Genomic DNA, 22,360 nt, shown 5'->3' on the forward strand with positions numbered 1-22,360 from the left:
CCCAAACGTCATTGTCAAAGTAAGTGTCATCATAATGGAAGATTAGAACTGGGAAAGTTGTTATTTTAAAATAACCAATAATGATAAGAGAATGGTTTTAAGGTAATTTAATCAAAGACCTGACAGGTGTTTTATAAAATACCTATGGCTGTTTGTGTATATCTAGGGACCACAATCCAATCAGGTGTTTTATATGGGTGCTTACATATGCGTGTGTGAAGTCTGTGGATTTATCAGACAACAAACCTGGTGAACATGCATCAATTATTTACCAAATACAGTGCTCTGTGGGGTTAATAATGATTTACTGCGGGGGGGGGGGGGGGTTCAACCAGGAAAAGCTTTTGGAATAGAAAAACTAAGGAACTGGAATACATAACTAGAACAGCTGAATAGAGATGCCCAGAAATATCAAAACTCTTGAGAGAAAGGGGTAGAACAAATAAAAATTTGAACAGGAATATCAAGAGCAGATTAAAAAATTAATACATCGCCAGTGTAGGCTGATAAAAGTCCTTAAGAGGATATTGTAATAAAAGATGAAGAATACAAAGATCAGGACAGCAATGATATAAAAGAGCAATCAATTTGCCACACGTATTGTTTGTGAACATGCAAACCACTTAAAACCTGCATTTCTCTCTCTAGCCAATATATTTTATTTACAAAATTATAGTTAAGAAAAATATCAAATATGACATATGGTTAAAGAAAAGGCACATTCAGTGAAATAGCTAACTTAAAAAAACCCCTGATTGCCTCACCTTTGTGTTGTCATCCAAACACTCAGGAAGGTCTTGGGAATCTGAAGAGGCCTTTTGATTCACTGCAAAATTTGGATCCGCCATGGAAAAAACAGGAATGAGAGGCCGAAGAAATCTGAACTCACTGCTCAAGGATCCATTAGTTAAACACACATCATATTGATAATTCCTGGAAAGTGAACCACTCTGAGAATCAGTACAGTTCTCTGGAATAGCAGGTGGAAAGTGAGGAGGAGCAACAATAAAGCTACTTCCATGGTCTTTCTTGCACATCTTGATCCCAACAAAGGAAACAATGCAAAGGAGAAACACAAAAGAGACAGATGCCAGGCAGATCACCAAATACATAGTCAAGGTTCCCTCATCTTCAGGCTCTTGCTGATGAACATCGACCACTTTTAGGTAAGGATCAGAGAATCCATCTACCAGAAGAATATGGAGCATTGTTGTGCTGGTCTGAGGAGGGACACCATTGTCTCTGACTGCAATAACAAGCCTCTGTTTGTTGGTGTCTCTCTCAGTCAGTGGTCTCCGGGTTTTCACTTCTCCATTCTGGGCTCCTATGCTGAAAAGACCAGGGTCTGTGGCCTTCAGCAGTTCATAGGAGAGCCAAGAGTTCTGACCAGAGTCTCCATCCACAGCCACCACTTTGGTGATCAGGTAACCAGCCTCTGCCATCTTGGGAAGCAGCTCATTGCAGGGGGATGTGCTGTTCTGAAGGGGATACAGGAAGAAGGGAGTGTTGTCATTTTCATCGGTGACAGTTACATGAACAATTACATCTGAGCTCATAGGTGGAGATCCACTGTCAGTTGCCTTCACTATGACTTTGAAATCTTTTATTTTCTCATAGTCCAAAGATCGAAGGGCATACATGTTTCCTGTTTCAGAGTTGATGGAGACGTAAGAGGCTACAGGGCCACCTACATTATTCCCAGGTAGAAGGGTGTAAGTTAGTTTGCCATTCTGCTCTGTATCCAGATCAATGGCTTGGACAGAGCCAATCAGCAGCCCTGGAATGTTATTTTCTTGTACCCACATTTCAAACAAAGACTTTTCAAATACTGGAGCATTGTCATTGACATCTGAGATCTGTACACGAATAATTCTTGTTGAGGAGAGCCTAGGAGATCCACGATCCATTGCTGTGATGGTGACATTGTATTCTGACATTTTCTCTCTGTCCAGGGGACTTTGGATCACAAGGTGGTAAAAGCTATTTCCAGTAGCTTTTAATACAAAAGGCAGATTCATATCCACAGAGCAGAGAGTTTGGCCATTCTCCCCAGAGTCTTTGTCTGTGGCATCAAAGAGGGCAACAAGTGTTTCTAAGGGAGAATCCTCAGGCAAAGGACTGCTGATTGATATGACCGAGACTTCTGGGGCATTATCATTCATATCCTCAATGTCCACCAGGACTTTGCAATGTCCAGAAAGCCCCCCTCCATCTGTTGCTTTGATGTTCATGGTATAACTTCTCTCTTTTTCATAATCAATTTCTCCCAAAACAGTGATTTCTCCAGTCATTTCATTCAAATTAAACAGATTGTGTATTTTTTCAGGCATTCGATGGAAGGAGTAGGTGATCTGAGCATTTGATCCAAAATCCAAATCTCTAGCTTCTACTCTAGACACCAAAGTATCCCTTGGACAGTTTTCCTTCAATGTTGCCTTGTACTCAGACTGAGTAAATTCAGGGAAGTTATCATTATTGTCTAGAATATTAATATTGATTTGAATTGTGCCTGTTCTCTGGGGTACTCCTCCATCAACAGCTGTAAGTGTGAGGCCAAAACGTGGCTCTTTCTCCCTATCCAGACCTTTCTCAAGGATGAGAGTCACATATTTGCTTCCATCAGTATTGCTTTCCACATCCAAACGGAAATACTCATTGGCACTGAGGGTGTAGTTTTGAATGCTGTTTTCTCCCAGGTCCTCATCTTGGGCAGATTCTAGGGGGAATCTTGCATTTGGGGGGACATTCTCTGGAATTTCCATCTGGAAATCATTTTTTGAGAATTTTGGGGGATTGTCATTTACATCCTCTACTTTTATTTTGATATTATAGATCTTCAAGGGGTTTTGGAGCACAATTTGAGAAAGTAGTAAACATGGTTCAATCTGTTCACATAAAGATTCTCTGTCTATTCTGTCATTCACGATCAGATCCCCAGAATGGGCATCAAGACGGAAATACTGATTAGAGCTTTTGGACATTAGCTGGGCTCTGCGAGCAGAGAGTTCTCCAGTACCCAGTTTCAGGTCTTTCAGTACATTTGTCACCAGAGACCCCCTTTTCTTCTCTTCGGGTACAGAATAATGAATTGAGTCACACAATACTTCAGTTACAGAGAACAAAAGTAGGAGATACAGACCTTGTTTCTTTCTGAAGCAATCTTCCATGGCTTGAAATTTCTCTTTCTCTCTCCCACTCCTTCTCTCTTTCAACCTTTCTCTCCAGTTTCTGGCCCAGTTACAAAGATCTAGATAGTTACCCAACCATGAGCTTTACTGATGGAATAATAAATTATGTTCTACCAGTTTGATTGCCTTTCTGATTTATTCTTCACCGGCAAAACCTGGTCATCTTGCTTCTGACACAGCTCTATTCAAAGCTTCCTATGGATTTCCTCACACAAGAAGAAAAATGCATTTCCTTTTTTATTTGACTATATTGCCACCATGTGGCTTACTGTAGCTACAACATATCTACAACAAGGACCATATTTTTTCCTTTAATGGCATCTCAAAGTGTATAAAATTTAAACTCGAAGTTTTAAATTTACTGTGAGAGCATATTGTTTTATCAGCAGAAATTGCTTGACAAATTTTGGCTATTTTACGAAAATGTTGCTCCATTTCAATGAGCTATAATTTACATTTACAGACCAGTCCAGCCTAGCTATTGGGAAGCTACTTCCAGACATGAGCTACAGTTTCAGGCAATTATGTTTGCTGTTACTAACTTCAAAAATACTATTTAAATCCAACCAATTAAAAATAAAAAAAACACATACACTAAAATAAACATATACATTAAAATAAATAAGCACACACACTAAAATAAATAAAGGAATCGGATACAAAAATAATTCCCTAATACTCCTTCCCCCATCCTATATAATTTCTTTTAAAAAGAAATACAGATTTAAAGAAATGCAGAAACAATAAAAAAACTGATTTCTCCCCTTATCAAACCAAGACAGCTCTCAAAATATCATCACATACTTCTATTCTACTAGTTGCATTAACGTCTGCTAAATATAGGCAAATATATTCAAAATTAATACATGCCCATTAGTAATATTAGTAGAAACAATTTGACCATTTTGACTAAAACTCAATTTTTGTGATTTTGAGATTATGTGAAAAAGACAACATTACAGACAACTAAGTTTGATCGTTTGGAAACAGCAGCAAATACTTGTTTTTGTTTTTTAAAAACAAACAAACACAAAATGCAAATAAGAAGTACGGAGCAGAACCAGTATGGTGCACTAGTTGGACAACTCCTCTGTATTTTAATTGCTCATCAAATGGACTGTGTTGATATTTTCTTGACAATTAAAAGGTCTTTTAAAATTCTAAAATGTTAATATATGATACGGTATCTCAAGATTGCTATTTTGTCAATAGGTAAAAGAAAGCTTAGGATGATGAGAAGGTAATTTCCAGCAGCAGTCACAAACTCATGCCTCATTTTGTGAATGAACTGGGAAGTCAATACAGGTATCCTTACCAGTATATATAAGTATATCCTATACAGGTATCCTTACAAGTATATGCTCATTCACACTCAAGAGAAGAAAAATTATGGTCAGATACATTTTGACTGTTCTGTTAGGTAATGTGTGGTAATATGTGATTTCAGTTGTGACATACCAGACTCTGAACAAGTTCCACATTGATCGTCTGCATCTTTATGCGGCCTTGCAAAACAAGACATCTTCAACAGGCCCTAATCTAGCTTTTCTTAATTGTATTCCTTATCATCAATGTATGCCCTCTCTCCGGGTTTAAAAAAACTTGTGAAAGCCGGAATCAAAATATACAAGAATAGCAACCAGTAGGATTTTTTTTTTAAAAAAAAACCAAACCACAGGAAACACAAGATGCAACAAAATAATTTTACTGAAGAAGAAGGTACTTCTCTGCCACCACTAAGTTTATGGATTGCCATTGAAGAGAATTGCTCAGTCATGATTTTGGCTGGGCATTTGGAAGCTGTTCTTTTATTATTAATTAATAATATTATGTGTTAATACAATTAATTATTCATTTTAACTAATGAACTTACTAACCAACTACTTTTGAGGCAGAATTATTTTGGTGGCTTGATACATTTCTAGAGCACTCCCTATTTAAAATCACTGTTATGATTTGCACTTTCCATGGTCTCACTCACAAAGAAATCAAGCACTTTAATTACTCTAATCGCCACAGTTTCATCCTAGGGAATCCAGGTATTTGCATTTATGGTGGAGTATTCAGAAATATTAACCAAAGAGCTCCCATGGTGTCTCACCAAGCTTGCTATGGCAGCTAAAATAGTGAATAAGTGCTATAATTATGTTGTGTGTGAGAGAGGTTTGCTAATTTTATTGTCATTGATTGATGTAGTCAATCAATTATTTTATTATCTGATATTATTCTCATTGATTGATATAGTCATGACAACATGAGTAGACATGCTCATTGGTCTCTTTCACACGAGCACTATGATTCCACCTCAACTGTCATGAAAATATCCAAGTGTTCTCTGGCTGAAGATGTTAAGGACCTCCCTAAAGAGCAAACCACAGGATTCCATATGATGGAACTATGTCAGTTAAAACGGAATCATAGTGGTATAATTGCTGAGTGTGAAAGGGCCCAACCTTGCCTACTAGTTTTATTTGTGATAATTGTCAGTCTTGCTTGGCTGCTTTCTATCAGGAGATACAAACCGGATATTTCAACCCTTAATGGTGCATTTAGAAAGTGGATCACTTCCAATCTCTAAAAGTAGCTATATTTATGACTGTGTGCCTGTATACATACATTCCCACACAAACACTGGGTCTGCTGGGTTCTGGCAATTACTATACAGTATATACTTATATATAAATCAATCTCTTGTATAAATTGAGGACAAGTTTGAGGGGCGAAATTATGGATTTTGATATTACTCAAATCAACAGTTTTTCCACAGCCAGGGGAAAGTACCAACACCACCACAGGGGGACAATCACCAAGTTGGCTACAACATTTTTTAAATATATTTTCTTCTCCAACAAATTATTGTATGAGTAAAAGCTGTCAAGGTAAAAGGAGCACCTCTATTCTCTCATAACTCCTTTCAGGGAAAGTGCCAGAGCCCACCCAAGCATTCAAAAGGCCAGAAGTGGCATTGTGGTGGAAAGAGTAGAAGACGTTGGTGTTTCTTTTAGGTTCTCCCAGGATGGAGTAAGTTCTTGGCTTTTCACTGCTCTACTCAGAGAAGGGGATGGTTCCTTTTTCGATAATAGTTCAAATACAGTCCTCACACTGTCCTGCGGATGTCAACCCAGTAGGGTTTTTTTAAATGAACATTTCTAGACTTATACATGAATATATTATTATCTCAATCTACCATATTTTAACAAGATAATTCTGTGTGTTATGGTCACTGAACTCCGTTCTTACTTAGACTAGAAGGCAGCCAAGATGTCTTCAAATTACAAAAAAAAAAAAAAAGAAATAAATTTCACTTAAGCATTAGGAAGAATTTTCCTTGCTGTTTGATAGTGGAATAGACTGTCTTAGGCTGTGGTGGATACTTCATCTTGGGAGGTCTTCAAACAGAGATTGGACAGATATATTTTCAGAATTACTTTAATTGTGAATTCCTGCATGGTAGGATAATTGGACTAGAGCAATTCTATGATTCCTCTGAATGCATCTCAGTCTTTATGCCATGACAGCAGCAGCTGGTAACTCCCTTGTGGATGTGTGGTAATAAATCTGCTCTGGAACTTAATTCAAATGTTAAATAGCGAGGTGCAGAACCTTTACATTTAAAATATGTTCAGGGCCTTGGATAGCTCCTTAAAGTATAGCAAAAATGAGATCCACCACTGCATTGATGTGGGCATCATATGAATTAATCAGTACTGTTTTGAGAGAGAGAGAAAACTACCTTGGGTGCACTGGTGGACAATCTTCACCAGGAGATGAACAGCACAAGTATATTCATGTTGATTTTCTTAGACCTTCCAATAGACATTTATTTGTCATTGTTCTTAATTCTTGACAGATTGGCTTTGATTTATGTTGACCATATGAATCAGAGACTACCAAGTCAAACTGTCACCTGCTCTGGATTTGCAGATTCAGGATCATGCCTTCCTTGACTGAGTCTATTAAATCTGTGGTATTCCTCTTTTCCTTCTACAGTACTAAGCATTATTGTCTTTTCTAATTAATCTTGTGTACTTATGATATGGCCAAAGTACAACAATCTCAATTTAGGCATCAAGACTTCTAGAGATAGTTCAGACTTGAATTGTTCTAGGATTCAGTCTGATATCCACAGAGCTCTTCTCCAGCACAATATCTCAACTGAGTTCATTTTTCCCTCATACATTTTCTCCAGTCCACCTTTTACAATTATACATAGAAATGGAAAATATGATGGTATGAACAATTCTAACTTTACTGTTCAATGATATGTCTTTTCACTTCAGATTTTGTTTAGTTCCTTTATCACTACCCTTATAAGTCCTAGACCTTGTCATTTCTAAATTGCAGTCACCATTCTGAACAATGATTGAACCAAGATATGGCAAATCTTGAATTATTTCAATGTCTTCTTCATCAACTTTAAAGTTTTTACTTTCTTAATATTCAACTGTAAACCTGCCTTTGCATTTTCTTTCTTTACTTTTTTCAGTATTTGCTATCTTCTAATAGTATTGCAGTATGTTGTCATGTTTTAAATTGTTGGTTTTTCTGCCTTCATTTTTCACACCTCATTCCTCCAAGACTAATTCAGCTTGACATATTATATTTTCAACATACAAATGACATCAAAAGAGAGATGAGATTAAGTCTTACCTAGCCTCCAGGCAACTTGAATCCTTTCATTTTTCTGTATTATGGCCTAATGGTAGTTTCTTGTCCTGACTACAGGCTACGCATGAGGACAATAAAATGTTATGGTATATGCAGTTATTTAAGAGTAACCCGTAGTTGTTGGGGGGGGGGTTGCCTATAAAGTCAAAGGTTTTGCTATAATTCATAACTCACATTTTCTCTTTAAATTGTTTGCCACACTTCATTATTCAATATATGTTTTCAATATGATCTTTAGTGCCTCTTCCTCTACTGAACCCAGCTTGATCAGATGGTATTTCTTGCTCCACACACAGTAAAAGTATTTGTTGTAGAATTTTAAGCATCATTTTGCCTGCATGTGAATTAATGCAATGGTTCTGTAGTTACTGCAGTTCTTGGGGTGCCTTTTTTGGAAATGAAATGTATATTGTATGCATATATGTTTGACCATTGTCTAGTTTTTCATATTTGTTGACATAGTTAAAACTAAAGTATATTCTGTCTCAGTATATTAAAACAGCTCTATTGGCATACTATTTGAGTCGCCTGAGGGCTGAGAAAAGCGGTATATAAATAAAGTAAATAAATAAATAGATATTGTTGTTGGTGATGTGTTTATTCCACGTGCCACTTCGGGGTTTGTTTGTTTGTTTTTTCATTTTGGAGGTTTTACTTTATATGTTTCTTTTTTGAATGAACCTGAAACCCTTGCATCTCTTTTATATAATTGTTTCATGACTTATTTCCATCCTCTTTTTTATTTCGAGTAGGTCATGTAATGTGTCCCCCTGCTGGTTGTAAAGCATCCTCATTCTTGGTTTAAATTTCCCTTTGACTTCTCTGATCTTGTGGGAAGATCTCTTATTCTTCTCTTTTTGTTGTCATCTTCTATTTATCTCCATTTATTGTTATAGTAGTTCTTGTTTGTGCATTGAAGTCCTTGAACAGTTGCATTCAGAGTCCTTGTAGTTTTGATAGCTTTTCCTTTTGCTTCTTATCTAACAACTTGAAGATTTTCAATTGATACCCCCTGAGATTTCTTCCTTTTGGGTTACATGTAGTGTCTTTTTGCAGTCATATCTGATAATGGCCCAGCTTCAGCCCAGAGTTTATCTAGTTCTCCCCTCAATTATACTTTCATGCATTCAACCAATATAGCAAACTGCACTGGCTGACAAGTTTATAAAATAGTGTAACTGATTTGTGTTATAACCTGGTATGGTTCAGAAGGTGGTGTTGAGGAATTGCTGCTCCATTCCATGGGAGTTTTATTATAGTGAATTCAAAAGTTGTCTCTTATCTCCATGCTCTGGAACATCTACATGAAATTACAAGGAACTTGATATTTAAATCATATATTATGTTGTTGATAATGGGTTGTTCAGATGGACATGAAGTGTTAGGGATGTCTTAGATAGGGAAGAGCTTATCTAAAGGAGGAGTGTTGAAGCCTAAGAGTGTACCTGGAACCAATGTTACCATGTTGGATTGTCAGGTGGCTGTTGTTGCCAGAAGATATATTTTCTACCTTAGTTGGATGACCAGCTGAACAGTTCATTAACAGCCAGTCCCACTGAATTCATATGATGAAAGCTTGTGCAATTAGCCCTCAGTATCTGCTGAGGTTTGGTTCCAGCATCCACTATGGATACCAAAATCCATTAATGCACAAGTCCCGTTATATATCTACTGGCCTAGGGTAGTGATTAACACACAGTAAAATCAATATTTGCATTTTGGAATTTCCCTTTCCACAAATATTTTCAAGCCATAGTTTGTTGAATCAGTGAATTATCTATGGATATGGGGGATTTCTTTTCATTCAGACAAAACATTTCTCAGATTCTAAACACAATGAATTTTAGTGTTTGTATTACATTTGCAAGCTATAGCACAGATGTTCCCAAACTAATTTTACCTACTGTCCCCTTTTCAGAAAAAAAAGAACCTCAACGCCCTCCTGAAAATCTACCTTCTTTAAGTGAACAAACAGAAAGATGCAGTAACAAATTTGTGTTCCTTTATGTACTTATTTTTTTACCTATGTCCTATACATAGTAAAAAAAATACGTTGTAAACAAAACACCTTGAAATTATAAAATTATTTATTAAAATCAACTACAGTAATATTTGCATTGCACAAATTAGGATAAGGAAGGATAATATTAAAATAAAAATTATGAATAACATTAAAAATAATTGTAATGACCTGGTTGACTACACAAAAGGTAAAGGTTTCCCCTTGACATTAAGTCTCGAGTCCAACTCCAGGGGATGATTATCATCTCAATTTCTAAGCGGAAGAGCTACCATTGTCCATAGATGCCTACAAGGTTATGTGGTAAGCATGATTATATGGAGCGCCATTACCTTCCTGCCGAAGCAGTCCCTATTGATATTTGCATGTCTTTGAACTGCTAGGTTGGCAGAAGCTCAGGCTAACAATGGGAGCCCACCCTGTCCCATGGATTCAAACTGCTGGCCTTCTGGTCAAAAAGTCTGGGGCTTAGTGGTTTAAAACGCTATGCTACCGCAGCCCCACTCTCAATGCATTTATTTTCAGCTCTATTTTTGTCAGCAGCATTCTTAAATAACATGATTAGCTATTTTTTGCTAGTTTCTTTTTTTGGTTAATGGATTTGTGATTGTATGAATCCACATTCCATATAATATGATGAACGAAATGTAATTAAAAGCTCTTGTGCTTTAGCCCATAACCCAGGACAGATACGGAAATGTATAGTATGTAAGAAAATGTATATAAAATATATGTCTGACCATGCATGATATGCTCGCCTACTAACACTTGCTTGTTAAGACCTGTCATTGGACTTGACCACTGATGGGTTACAACTTGCATTTTGTGTGTTCCTTTGGAAAATAAAGTAATCACTACGACCTTAACTCTATGTTACACAGCAAATGAAGCATGTTCAAATGGTTTCCCAAAATTCTCTTCTCTTCTTCTTTTATAGTTCCACTGCCACTTTATTTTTATTCATCGCCCCCACCCAATTGCATCCAAGGCTACTACCACCCTCCTGGATCATTACATTTTGGGAAGCTCTAATACAAAAGAAGAGCAAAAAATGCACACAGGGAAGAAAATGTATGGACTGCTGCTCAAAAGCTAACAATGGTTGACATTCTATATTAGTCACATACAGACATTATAGAAAGTTAGGGCTATGAACGGAGGGTTTTTTTATGTATTATCTACTTTGCTCATACAACTATCAAAGGCATGAGTCACCTTCCATGAAGAAGTAGGTGCTATTACTTTAATGGTTAAGAACATGTTAATAAAATGTTTGGTAGTAAAATCAAGGCAAAGGAGCTCAAAAACCAAAAGGACTGAAGAAAGATGTGCTTTGACATGAAAACACTTGAAAGAAAGAGACTGGACATGGAAAAAAGATCTCAGAGAAAGAGAAGATATAGAATATATCAAAATATAATGAAAACTTACCAATGAAGATAAATTGATTGATTAAAACAAGACTTTAAGAGAATATTCTAATAAATGATGATGAACAATCTACATCTGTCTCTGGTCTTATTTAATGACAATTTTTTAGATGAGAACCAACAAATATCACATGTAAGAGACAATAAAAATAACACTTCCAATTAAATAACAGATATAATGGATTTTTAAAGAAAAGAAGAAAAGAAATGACTATCTCACCTGTTCCTTTGGTTTATTCTCTTCTGAACAATCAGGAATGTCTTGGGAACCAGAAGAAGTCTTGTGGTTCGCAGGGAAATTTTGATCCACCACAGAAAAAACAGGAATGAGAGGGCGGAGAAATCTGAATTCGCTGCTTAGAGACCCGCCAGTTAAGCAAACATCATATTGATAATTCCTAGAAAGTGATCCACTCTGAGAATCAGTACAGTTCTCTGGAATATCAGGCATCACAGGAGGGAAGTGAGGATGAGCAGCAATAAAACTGCCTTGGGTGTCTTTCTTGCAAATTTTGATAACAACATAGGAAATAATGCAAATCAGAAAGACAGAAGAGACAGATGCCAGGCAGATCACCAAATACGTGGTCAACGCTCCCTCATCTTCATGTTCCTGTTGACGGACATCTACCACCTTCAGATAAGGATCAGAAAAGCCATCCACCAGAAGAATATTGAGCATTGCAGTGCTGGTCTGAGGAGGAGCACCATTGTCTCTGACTGCAATAACAAGCCTCTGTTTGTTGTTGTCTCTCTCAGTGAGTGGTCTTCTGGTTTTCACTTCTCCATTCTGGGCTCCTATGCTGAAAAGACCAGGGTCTGTGGCCTTTAGGAGTTCATAGGAGAGCCAAGAGTTCTGACCAGAATCTCCATCCACAGCCACCACTTTGGTGATCAGGTAGCCAGCCTCCGCCATCTTGGGAAGCAGCTCATTGCAGGGGAATGTGCTGTTCTGAAGCGGATACAGGAAGAAGGGGGCATTGTCATTTTCATCTCTGATAGTGACATGAACAATAACATCTGAGCTCAGAGGGGGAGTGCCACTGTCAGTTGCTCTAACTGTGGCTTTGAAATCTTTAATTTTCTCATAGTCCAGAGATCGAAGAGCATACATATTTCCTGTTTCAGAGTTGATAGAGATGTAAGAGGCCACAGGGCCACCACCAATGTTCCCAGGTAAAAGAGAGTAGGATAGTTTTGCATTCTGCTCTGTATCCAGATCAGCAGCCTGGACTGAGCCAATTAATAGTCCTGGAATATTATTTTCTTGTACCTCCATCTCAAATAAAGACTTCTCAAATTGTGGAGGATTGTCATTGATATCTGAGATCTGTATGTGAATAATTCTTGTTGAGGTAAGCCTAGGAGACCCTCGATCCATTGCTGTGATGGTAACATTGTATTCTGAAATTTTCTCTCTGTCCAGGGAACTCTGTATGACAAGCTGGTAGTAGTTATTCACAGTAGTTTTTAATACAAAGGGCAGATTCATCTCAGTAGAGCAGATAGTTTTGCCATTTTCTCCGGAATCTTGATCTTTGACACTGAAGAGGACAACAAGTGTCTCCAAGGGAGAATTCTCTGGCAAAGGGCTATTGATTGATATGACTGAGACTTCGGGGGCATTGTCATTTATGTCCTCAACTTCTACGAAGACTTTGCAGTGACCAGAAAGACCTCCTCCATCCGTTGCCTTGATGTTCATGACATAACTGTTTTCTTTTTCATAATCTATTTCTCCCAAAACAATTATTTCCCCGCTCACTTCATTCAAATTAAACAGTTTATGTATTTTTTCAGGCATTCTATGGAAAGAATAGGTGATCCGAGCATTCGATCCAAAATCCACATCTCTGGCTTCTACTCTAGAAACCAAAGTACCCTGAGGACAGTTTTCCTTTAACTTAACTTTGTATTCAGATTTAGTAAACTGGGGTGAGTTATCATTGATATCTAAAATATTTATATTTATTTGTACTGTTCCTGTTCTCTGTGGTACCCCTCCATCCATGGCTGTGAGTGTCAGCACAAAGTGTGGCTCTTTCTCTCTATCTAGTGATTTCTCCAGGATGAGATCCACATGTTCGCTTCCATCAGTATTGCTTTCCACATCCAAACGGAAATGCTCATTGGGGCTGAGGGTGTAATTTTGGATACTATTTTCTCCCAGGTCCTCATCCTGGGCACACTCCAAGGGGAATCTTGCACTTGGGAGGACGTTCTCAGGAATTTCTAACTGGAAATCCTTTTTAGAGAATTTAGGAGTATTGTCATTTACATCTTCTATCTTCATTTCAATACTGTAGATCTTCAAGGGGTTTTGGAGCACAATTTCGCACTCTAATAAACAAAGTTCAGTCTGGCCACAGAGAACTTCTCTGTCTATTTTCTCTTTTATGAGTAGATTCCCAGAGTTGGTATCAAGGTGGAAAAACTGCTTAGAGCTTTTGGACACTAGCTGGGCTCTGCGAGCAGAAAGCTCCTTAATTCCCAGTTTCAGATCGGTCAGCACATTAGCTACTATAGACCCAATTTTTTTCTCTTCAGGCACAGAATAATGAATTGAAACACACACTATTCCAGATATAGAAAGGAGCAGCAAAATATACAGACCTTGTTTAATCCTAAAGCAGTCCTCCATTGTTCAGAATTCTCTTCTCTTGTTGTATTTCTTGTCCAAATGCAAAACCTTCTCTTTTTCACCCAATGACAATTGTTAAAGAGAAAAATATTTTGTTATGGGCAGCTCTTTGCTTTGCTTCCAGTGAGTCCCTCCATTGCAGACAGAGCCTAGCTGCCTCTTTGTTAGGCACGTCAAGAGATCCCTGTGAATTTCTTCACAAAACAACATTGCTAATGATGTGTTTGCCTGTATTGCCATCATGCGGTTGCATGAGGAACTAATCATTAGATTTATATATTTTTGTTTGAATGGTAGTTAAGTGTTTAAGAAATACTGGAAAATCTTAGATTTACTTTTTATTGATCTGGGTCAGATGATTTGACTTCTATTAACTATACATCAAATGGTGGGAAGTTTGTAAAAATCTGGCTGTCTTGGTCACTTTTGAGTCAAAAATCTACAAATCTATGACACACACACCATTACAGCACATCACTGAAGAAAGTTTCAAACATTAGAGGATTTTCATTCATATCCAAGACCTGATCCAGGATCATGGAAGTGCTCTGGGAGACCTCCCAAAGAGGCAGTTATGATGATACTATATCAATAGCCTTCTTCTCTGCTCATTGGGTCATACAACATGCCAATAATCATTTTCTTTATTAGAAACTGCAAGTTAGTCACAATGATCCAGAGTATTTTACCCAATTGATTTATGTGTCACTGAAGAGGGCCACTGTAGTATCTGAAGAGTATCTGAAGAGTATCTGAAAGGGACTCTTCTGATAAGGGACGGGTGGTGGATACGAGCCTTTCGACCAAATTAATTCAAGCCCCAAACTGTTATTGAAAAGTCTTTATATTTGTAATGTTTAAAAGGTCTGACTTAGCTCATTATATTATTTTATATGTTTATTATGCTGGGGAAAATGGAAGGAAAAAGGAAGAGGGGCCAACCAAGGGCAGGATGGATGGATGGCATTCTTGAAGTGACTGGCTTGACCCTGAAGGAGCTGGGGGTGGTGACGGCTGACAGGGAGCTCTGGCGTGAGCTGATCCATGAGGTCACAAAGAGTCAGAAGCGACTGAACGAATAAACAACAACAAAATGTTTTGACTTGTTTAAGTTGTAATTCTCTTTTTAATCTGTTTTAATGCTGTTTGTAAGCTGCCCTGATACTGATAGTGTAGTGATTTGAGCATAAGAGCTAACAGAGTATAAACAATTAAACAACAAATTTCAAGCTGACAGAGAACTATCAGGATATCTGTATACACACAGTTAAATAGCAAATTTTATTAAGGCAAATAGGAATTATTGCAACTATTATAATAGATGCAGTGCCCTGACACACATTCAGGTAGAGAAGACACAGGTATCATTGTGTAGAAAAGCAACAGGAAAAGAGAACTCAACACAGGTGGATTGATTCAGCAGTGCTGCTGAGGACCATGGCTCACTGAGGTCTGTCATTCATAAAATCACCATAAGTCAAAGCCAAACTGATGTCAAATCAGTGCCAACTTAATGCTGGGAAGTTGCCCAGGGCCCCCACAAGCATAAGATCCCCATGCTAATCTAGGCACAGACCAAAGTTTAACACTAATTTCGCATTCACCCATCTCAACATTACAATCTCCCACTAACTTGGTAGAGGGAGAAAAATCAGGACTGATAGTCAAGAGTTGGCATCTCTGCATTTGAGAGATAATTTTTACCATTTTTTTCCTTGCAATAAAAATGTACACTTTCATTTTTTCATTCCCATTTTTTCACATCTTCCCCCTCCTCCTCCCCCCCCCCCCCCCCCCCGATGTGGGTGAATCCAGGAAAAAATGAAAAGGGAGTGCAGGGTGCATAAAGCAAGGTCCATTTGCCATGTGTAAAGCAGGGCACATTTGTCACCATTGGTGAATAAAGAGAGAATTGCCTCCCTACCCTTCGAGCAGGGGATTTGAAGGGATCTCCTCCTCTTCTTCCTCCTCACTGTGAGTGGTTGTGTAGGCAAGGTCCAATACACTGCTTTGCCTGGCATTTATAATGCTTAAAATACCGCATGTCTACTATTATTGTTGTTGTTGTTGTTATTGTTGTTGTTATTATTATTTCTCTGCTTTATCTCTCTTGACGGAGACTCAAAGACTCAAATACCAGCACAACAGCAATTAATGACAACTCTACCAGTAGCAGTTCTGATGTGACAATATCCTGATGGCAGACACTTAACTCAATACTGCCTATATTATATAAAATCACTCATTTTTATTTCATACATGAAGATAAGTGTGTCAAACATTGTTTTTTTAATTACCCACCTCTCTTTAAGGCTCAAAGTAGAGCACAACATAGTTAAAACACCAAGATAAAACCATATATTAAAAATATAGACATAAGATTAAAACACGTTAAAGTAATGCATACCCATTAAATAACAATTCTGGGAAGTCATTCCACAGTTGTGGAGCGATCAGTGATAAGGCCCTTTGAGCTGCTGCCTTTCTCAAACTGAGGAGCATAGGAAAACATTTTCCAAGAAGAAACCCAGTGCACAGTTTGTGAAGTAGTGAACTCTATTACTAAGGAGACCTGCATCTTTGCATTGTGACATCTGTGACATCAGATTGTGATGTGACATCTGTGGCAACCAGTATGTTCCCTTTGCTGAAGATGAGTTATTACCAAAACAATCAAACCAACAAAAATTATGAGAAATTGGATCAGAACCAAAAACTTGTACTGCTACATGTCTTTCCATTTTTGGTAGCAGAATGCGGCTTCAATGGATTCAACTAGTTTTCAAAGAAGTACGATTGTCGAAAGAAAAAAAGGTTGAGGGAATAAAGAAGAATATGAAATAGAAGGGCTATGATTAAATAACTAAAAAGCTAAAATAATAACTACAGGTTATTCATATTACTTCAAAGTAGCTGATGAAGATGAAATAGACTTTCATCAGAACAGTGAAACATTCAGTATTATAACTGTCTTTTGTTTGTGTTATGGGATTGACAACTTTTTCCACCTATCGGCAGACTCTCCATATTATGTGTGTGTGTATATATATATAGGTATATGTGTATGTATATGTATGTATATGTGTGTGTGTGTGTATTACTGCTTTGATAAAAGTTGCTGTTTCCCAGTATAATCATCATGAACATCATAAATAATAGAGAAAGATAGGTAGATAGCTGATTAGGCAGATAGATACTATATTTACTCGAGAGTAATGCTCCATTGAATGTAATGAGTACCTCAATGTTGAAATTGCACATTCCAAAAATGGATTTGCCCTCAAATGCAGTGTGCCCAACAGGGAAGAGGGCAGAACGAATGAGGCCTTTTGGGAAGCCACACCACTCTGCCAGACTGAGGATATTAAACTCGCCAGCCTCGCATGATTCCCAACAGGTCTCATTCAAGAGACCTTCAAAACTGAGGGGGAGGTTTTGAAAGCCTTGTGAATGAAGACAGTTAGGAATCACACGGGGCTGAGTCTAGGGAGGCAGGCGAGAGACCCGAGGGCTGCCCAGAAGGCAGGATCCAGAGCTAAATGGCAGGAACAAATGGATCACCAGTGCCATTCACTGGGTAAGGCTACTGCCACCACCAGAATAACCTCTTGGCATGCCTGACTCTCTGTCCAACCTCCAGGGTTCAAGGTTCCTGTGGGCCTTTTCATACCAATGGATTGGTGTGCATGATTCTAATACACCATTGAATCTAATGCACACCTCAGTTTTGGCAATGTGATTTAACCAAAAAAAGGGGGATAGATAGACAGCACCAGAGAAAGAAATATTTTCTGTTTTCTGTTATTGAAACATTCTTCATTTGAAATTGCTCCTTATCAATATAGCGTCTGAAATCAGTCAGGGTAGATGCACTACTCCCAGAGTTCAAAGATCCCATAATGAAAGCCATTCAGACTGATCTTGAGATCATGTTTTGTAACCACATTATACAAAGGCAGGATAATCTGTATGAGTTTTCTTCGTATTTCTCCTTGACTGAATTTTTTGGACTGGTCTGGAAATATTAGAATTTTTCAAACGCTTGAGCAGGAACACCACCTAAATCTAAAGAATCAATGTTCAAAGGGAACACACCTATACAAAGCAATTTTATAACTAACAATGAACCTCAAATACTCAAGACAGTTTAATTTCAAAGACTCCACATTTAAAATTATACGTATTTTCCTCTCCTCGACCTCAAGTAGAAGCATACATTTAAACATCAATTTCTTTTACGGTGTAGTCCTCATTTATATTCTCTGCCAAAATATTAGTACACAATCTTTGTTGTTGTTTTTGAAAGTACTGCAACTCAGGCACAAAAGTTTTGGAGGAAGGATTAAGGGAACACTGAGTGGAGCAGGGAGCAGGGAGATGGAAGAAGTGACGCAAAATGTAATGTTTGGGTAACGCATGTACAGACCTTGCTTGAACCTCTGTATATTTGAACAACAAAATCAACAAGATGAATGTGAGGAAACAATCAACTTGAAACGTAATTTTAAATCCTTTTCAATAGTTGGACCTGTTTCAATATTCCTGATATATTGACTAATCAAAACAAATAACAGCTCTCAACCTCTGAGGATACCTGCCACAGTTGTGGACGAAATGTCAGGAGATAATGCTTCTGGAACATGGCCATACAGCCTGGAAAACTCACAGCAACCTAGTGATTCCAGCCATGAAAGCCTTCGACAACACAAAACAAATAACTTACCGTTCATATGATATCAAGAAGTAAGTGTTAGTAGCAAAATATTTTAAAACTATTACATATGCAATTTGTAATAATTCAATTTTCCTGGTCAAGTTAAATAAATAGAGAGAAGAGACAAATATCAGATGACAGCGATTACCAATGGAAAAGCATGACCAATGACATGGTTATCTTGCACACTGAATAATTTTTAAAATTCTCTCACCTGTTCCTTTGATTTATTTTCCAAGCAATTAGGAAGGTCTTGGGAGCCGGAAGACATCTTGTCATTTACAAGGATATTTGGGTCAGCTACAGAAAAAACAGGAATGAGGGGCCGAAGAAATCTGAACTCGCTGCTTAAAGATCCACCAGTTAAACAAACATCATATTGATAATTCCTGGAAAGTGAACCACTCTGGGAATCAGTACAGTTCTCTGGAATATCAGGCATCACAGGGGGGAAGTGAGGAGGAGCAACAATAAAACTGCTTCCATGGTCTTTCTTGCACAACTTGATCCCAACAAAAGAAACAATGCAAAGAAGAAACACAAATGAGACAGATGCCAGGCAGATCACCAAATACATTGTCAAGGTTCCCTCATCTTCAGGCTCCTGCTGACGGACATCCACCACCTTCAAGTAAGGATCAGAAAAACCATCCACTAGAAGAATATTGAGCATTGCAGTGCTGGTTTGAGGAGGAACACCATTGTCCCTGACTGCAATTACAAGCCTCTGTTTGTTGGTGTCTCTCTCAGTGAGTGGTCTCCTGGTTTTCAGTTCTCCATTCTGGGCTCCTATGCTGAAAAGACCAGGGTCTGTAGCCTTCAAGAGTTCATAGGAAAGCCAAGAGTTCTGACCAGAATCTCCATCCACAGCCACCACTTTGGTGATCAGGTAGCCAGCCTCTGCCATCTTGGGAAGCAGCTCATTGCAAGGGAATGTGCTGTTCTGAAGCGGATACAGGAAGAAGGGCGCGTTGTCATTTTCATCTGTGACTATAACTTGGACAACAACGTCTGAGCTCAGGGGTGGAATACCACAATCTGTAGCCCTAACTGTGGCTCTGAAATCTTTTATTTGCTCATAGTCCAGAGAACGAAGGGCATAAACGTTTCCAGTTTCAGAGTTGACAGAGATGTATGAGGCTGAAGGACTGCCACCAATATTCCCAGGTAAAAGAGAATATGTCACTTTGCCATTCTGTTCCATGTCTAGATCAATGGCATGGACTGAGCCCATTAGCAGACCTGGAATATTATTTTCTTGCAACCTCATTTCAAATAAAGACTTTTCAAATACTGGGATGTTGTCATTTACGTCTGATACCTGCACATAGATAATTCTTGTGGAGGTGAGTCTAGGTGAGCCCCGGTCTACGGCTGTAATGGTGACATTATATTCAGAGACCATCTCTCTGTCCAGAGGGTTCTGTATCATAAGTTGGTAGTAGTTATTCTTGCTGGTTGTTAATGCAAAAGGAAGATTCATCGGAACAGAGCACATCGTTTTACCATTGTCGCCAGAGTCTTTATCTGTAATACTGAAAAGAGCAATCACTGTGTTCAAGGGAGAATCTTCTTTGATTATGTTTGTGAGGGATATGACAGAGACTTCTGGAGCATTGTCATTCACATCCTCTACCTCTACTAGAACATTGCAGTATCCAGAAAGACCCCCTCCATCAGTTGCTTTGATGTTCATTTCATAACTTGTTTCTTTTTCATAATCAATTTTTCCCCCAACAGTGATTTCCCCAGTTATTTCATTTAATTGAAACAAATTATGTATTTTTTCAGGCACTCGATGGAAGGAGAAGGTGATATGAGCATTTGACCCAAAATCTAAATCTTGGGCTTCCACTTTGGAGACCAGAGCATCCTGCGGACTATTTTCCTTCAATCTTACTTTGTATTCAGACTGAGTAAACTGAGGGGAGTTATCATTGATGTCTAGGATTTTAATATTTATTTGAACTGTGCCTGTTCTTTGTGGTATCCCTCCATCAAAAGCCGTAAGTGTCAGTCCAAAGTGAGGCTGCTTTTCTCTATCTAGGGCTCTCTCCAGGATCAGATCCACAGATTTTCTTCCATCCTTTTTGCTTTCTATTACAAGCCTGAAATGTTCATTGGGACTGAGTGTGTAGTTTTGTATGCTGTTTTCTCCAAGGTCCACGTCTTGGGCCGATTCCAAAGGGAATTTTGTATTTGGTGGAACATTCTCAGGAATTTCCAGCTGAAAAACATTTTGGGAAAATCTAGGAGCATTGTCATTTACATCTTCAACCTTCATTTCGATGGTAAATAATTCTAAGGGGTTTTGGAGCACAATTTCGCTCTGTAATAAGCAAAGCTCTGTCTGTCCACACAAAGCCTCTCGGTCTATTTTCTCATTTATGAGTAGATTCCCAGAATTGGCATCAAGATGAAAATACTCCTTAGAGCTTTTGGACACAAGCTGGGCTCTTCGAGCAGTGAGTTCTCCAGTTCCCAGTTTCAAATCCTTCAGAACATTGGTCACCAAAGAACCACTTTTCTTCTCTTCAGGCACAGAATAATGGATTGACACACACAGTATATCAGTCACACAAAGGATTAGTAAAAAACACAGACCTTGTTTGCTCCTGAAGTGGTCTTCCATGATTCAGAATTCAATGTCTGTTCACTTTCTGGCCCAGTTATAAAGTCTTCTACTCAAGAACTGTACTCATTGAGAAAAATGTTTTGTCCTTCAGTGTTGATTGCTTGGCTCCTTTGAATGTGATTCCTTTACCATAAACTCTCTCACTTCAAATGCAACTCTGCTGAGAGCATCCTGAAAATATTTCAAAGCAAGATGCTAAATTTCAAGTCTTTTCCTATAGTGCCACCATGTGGTTATGTGAAGAAACAACCATTTCAATTGTGTGTTTTTCATATATCGTTCCTAAGAGCATGGGATTTTTGGAAGCTCTCTTTTGAAAGATCACAGATTTTAAAAATAATCCTATACTTCAGTTGTTTAGTTTTGTTGGCTTTTGAAAATCAATGTGGATGTTTTATGTTCAGAATTTATGTCATTTTATACTTTTGGTTTGATTACGTTTTAATTTAGTGGTGCTCAGGTCTAATATTGTGTTCATATGTGGGGTTTTTCTGAGATTATTATGTCAGTACTTGTTTGTACTAAGGTGGCATTGAATGTTTGCCTTTGTATGTTGGAAACCACCCTGAGTCCCCTAGGGAGATAGGGCAGAATATAAATAAAGTTTTATTATTATATCATCATTATTACTTTCAGTGCAAGAGAGGTAACACTACTTCATCAAATAAGACATAATTATATAACGTGATCACATAGTGAAAATATTTATTATTTTATTTGCGTAGACAAATACAAAAGAATACAAAGATACACTGAACCATGAACAAAATAAAACAAAAACAATCAGAAACATTGGAAAAGCTGCATGATTTCTACTCTTTATTTAAATTATAATTTAGAATAGAATAAGAGAGTCCAACCTCCTACCATGCATGAAAAGCACAAAAGTATCCCGACTGATGGTAATCGAGCCTCTGTTTTAAAATCTTCAAAGAAGAAGCTGTCATTACTCTCTGAGGCAGAGAGTTCCACTGTTGAACTGCTCATATGGTCAGGAACTTCTTCCTAATGTTCAGGTAGAATGTTCTTTCCTGTCATTTGAACCCACTGTTCTGAGTCCTAAT

General features: G+C 38.0%; 1 protein-coding gene across 4 annotated transcripts in view; it reads right to left on the reverse strand.

The window, feature by feature from the left end:
* LOC132774264 (protocadherin beta-16-like) overlaps nucleotides 1-22,360 on the reverse strand; it is a 143,751-nt gene that overhangs the window by 117,317 nt on the left and 4,074 nt on the right. Inside the window, exon 1 of one of the 4 annotated variants that reach the window (XM_060774186.2) lies at nucleotides 18,876-21,479. The exons of 1 other annotated variant lie outside the window; for it this stretch is intronic. In XM_060774186.2, the coding sequence (XP_060630169.2) occupies nucleotides 18,876-21,293 (2,418 nt within the window). In that variant the 5' untranslated portion in view covers nucleotides 21,294-21,479. Of the gene's footprint in view, nucleotides 1-764; nucleotides 3,391-11,526; nucleotides 14,149-18,875; nucleotides 21,480-22,360 lie in introns of those variants that run through there. 2 more of the 4 variants (XM_067467725.1, XM_060774189.2) reach the window with 2 other exon arrangements.

The sequence above is a fragment of the Anolis sagrei genome, chromosome 4 (assembly GCF_037176765.1).
Source record: "Anolis sagrei isolate rAnoSag1 chromosome 4, rAnoSag1.mat, whole genome shotgun sequence".
Taxonomy (NCBI): Eukaryota; Metazoa; Chordata; class Lepidosauria; order Squamata; family Dactyloidae; genus Anolis; species Anolis sagrei.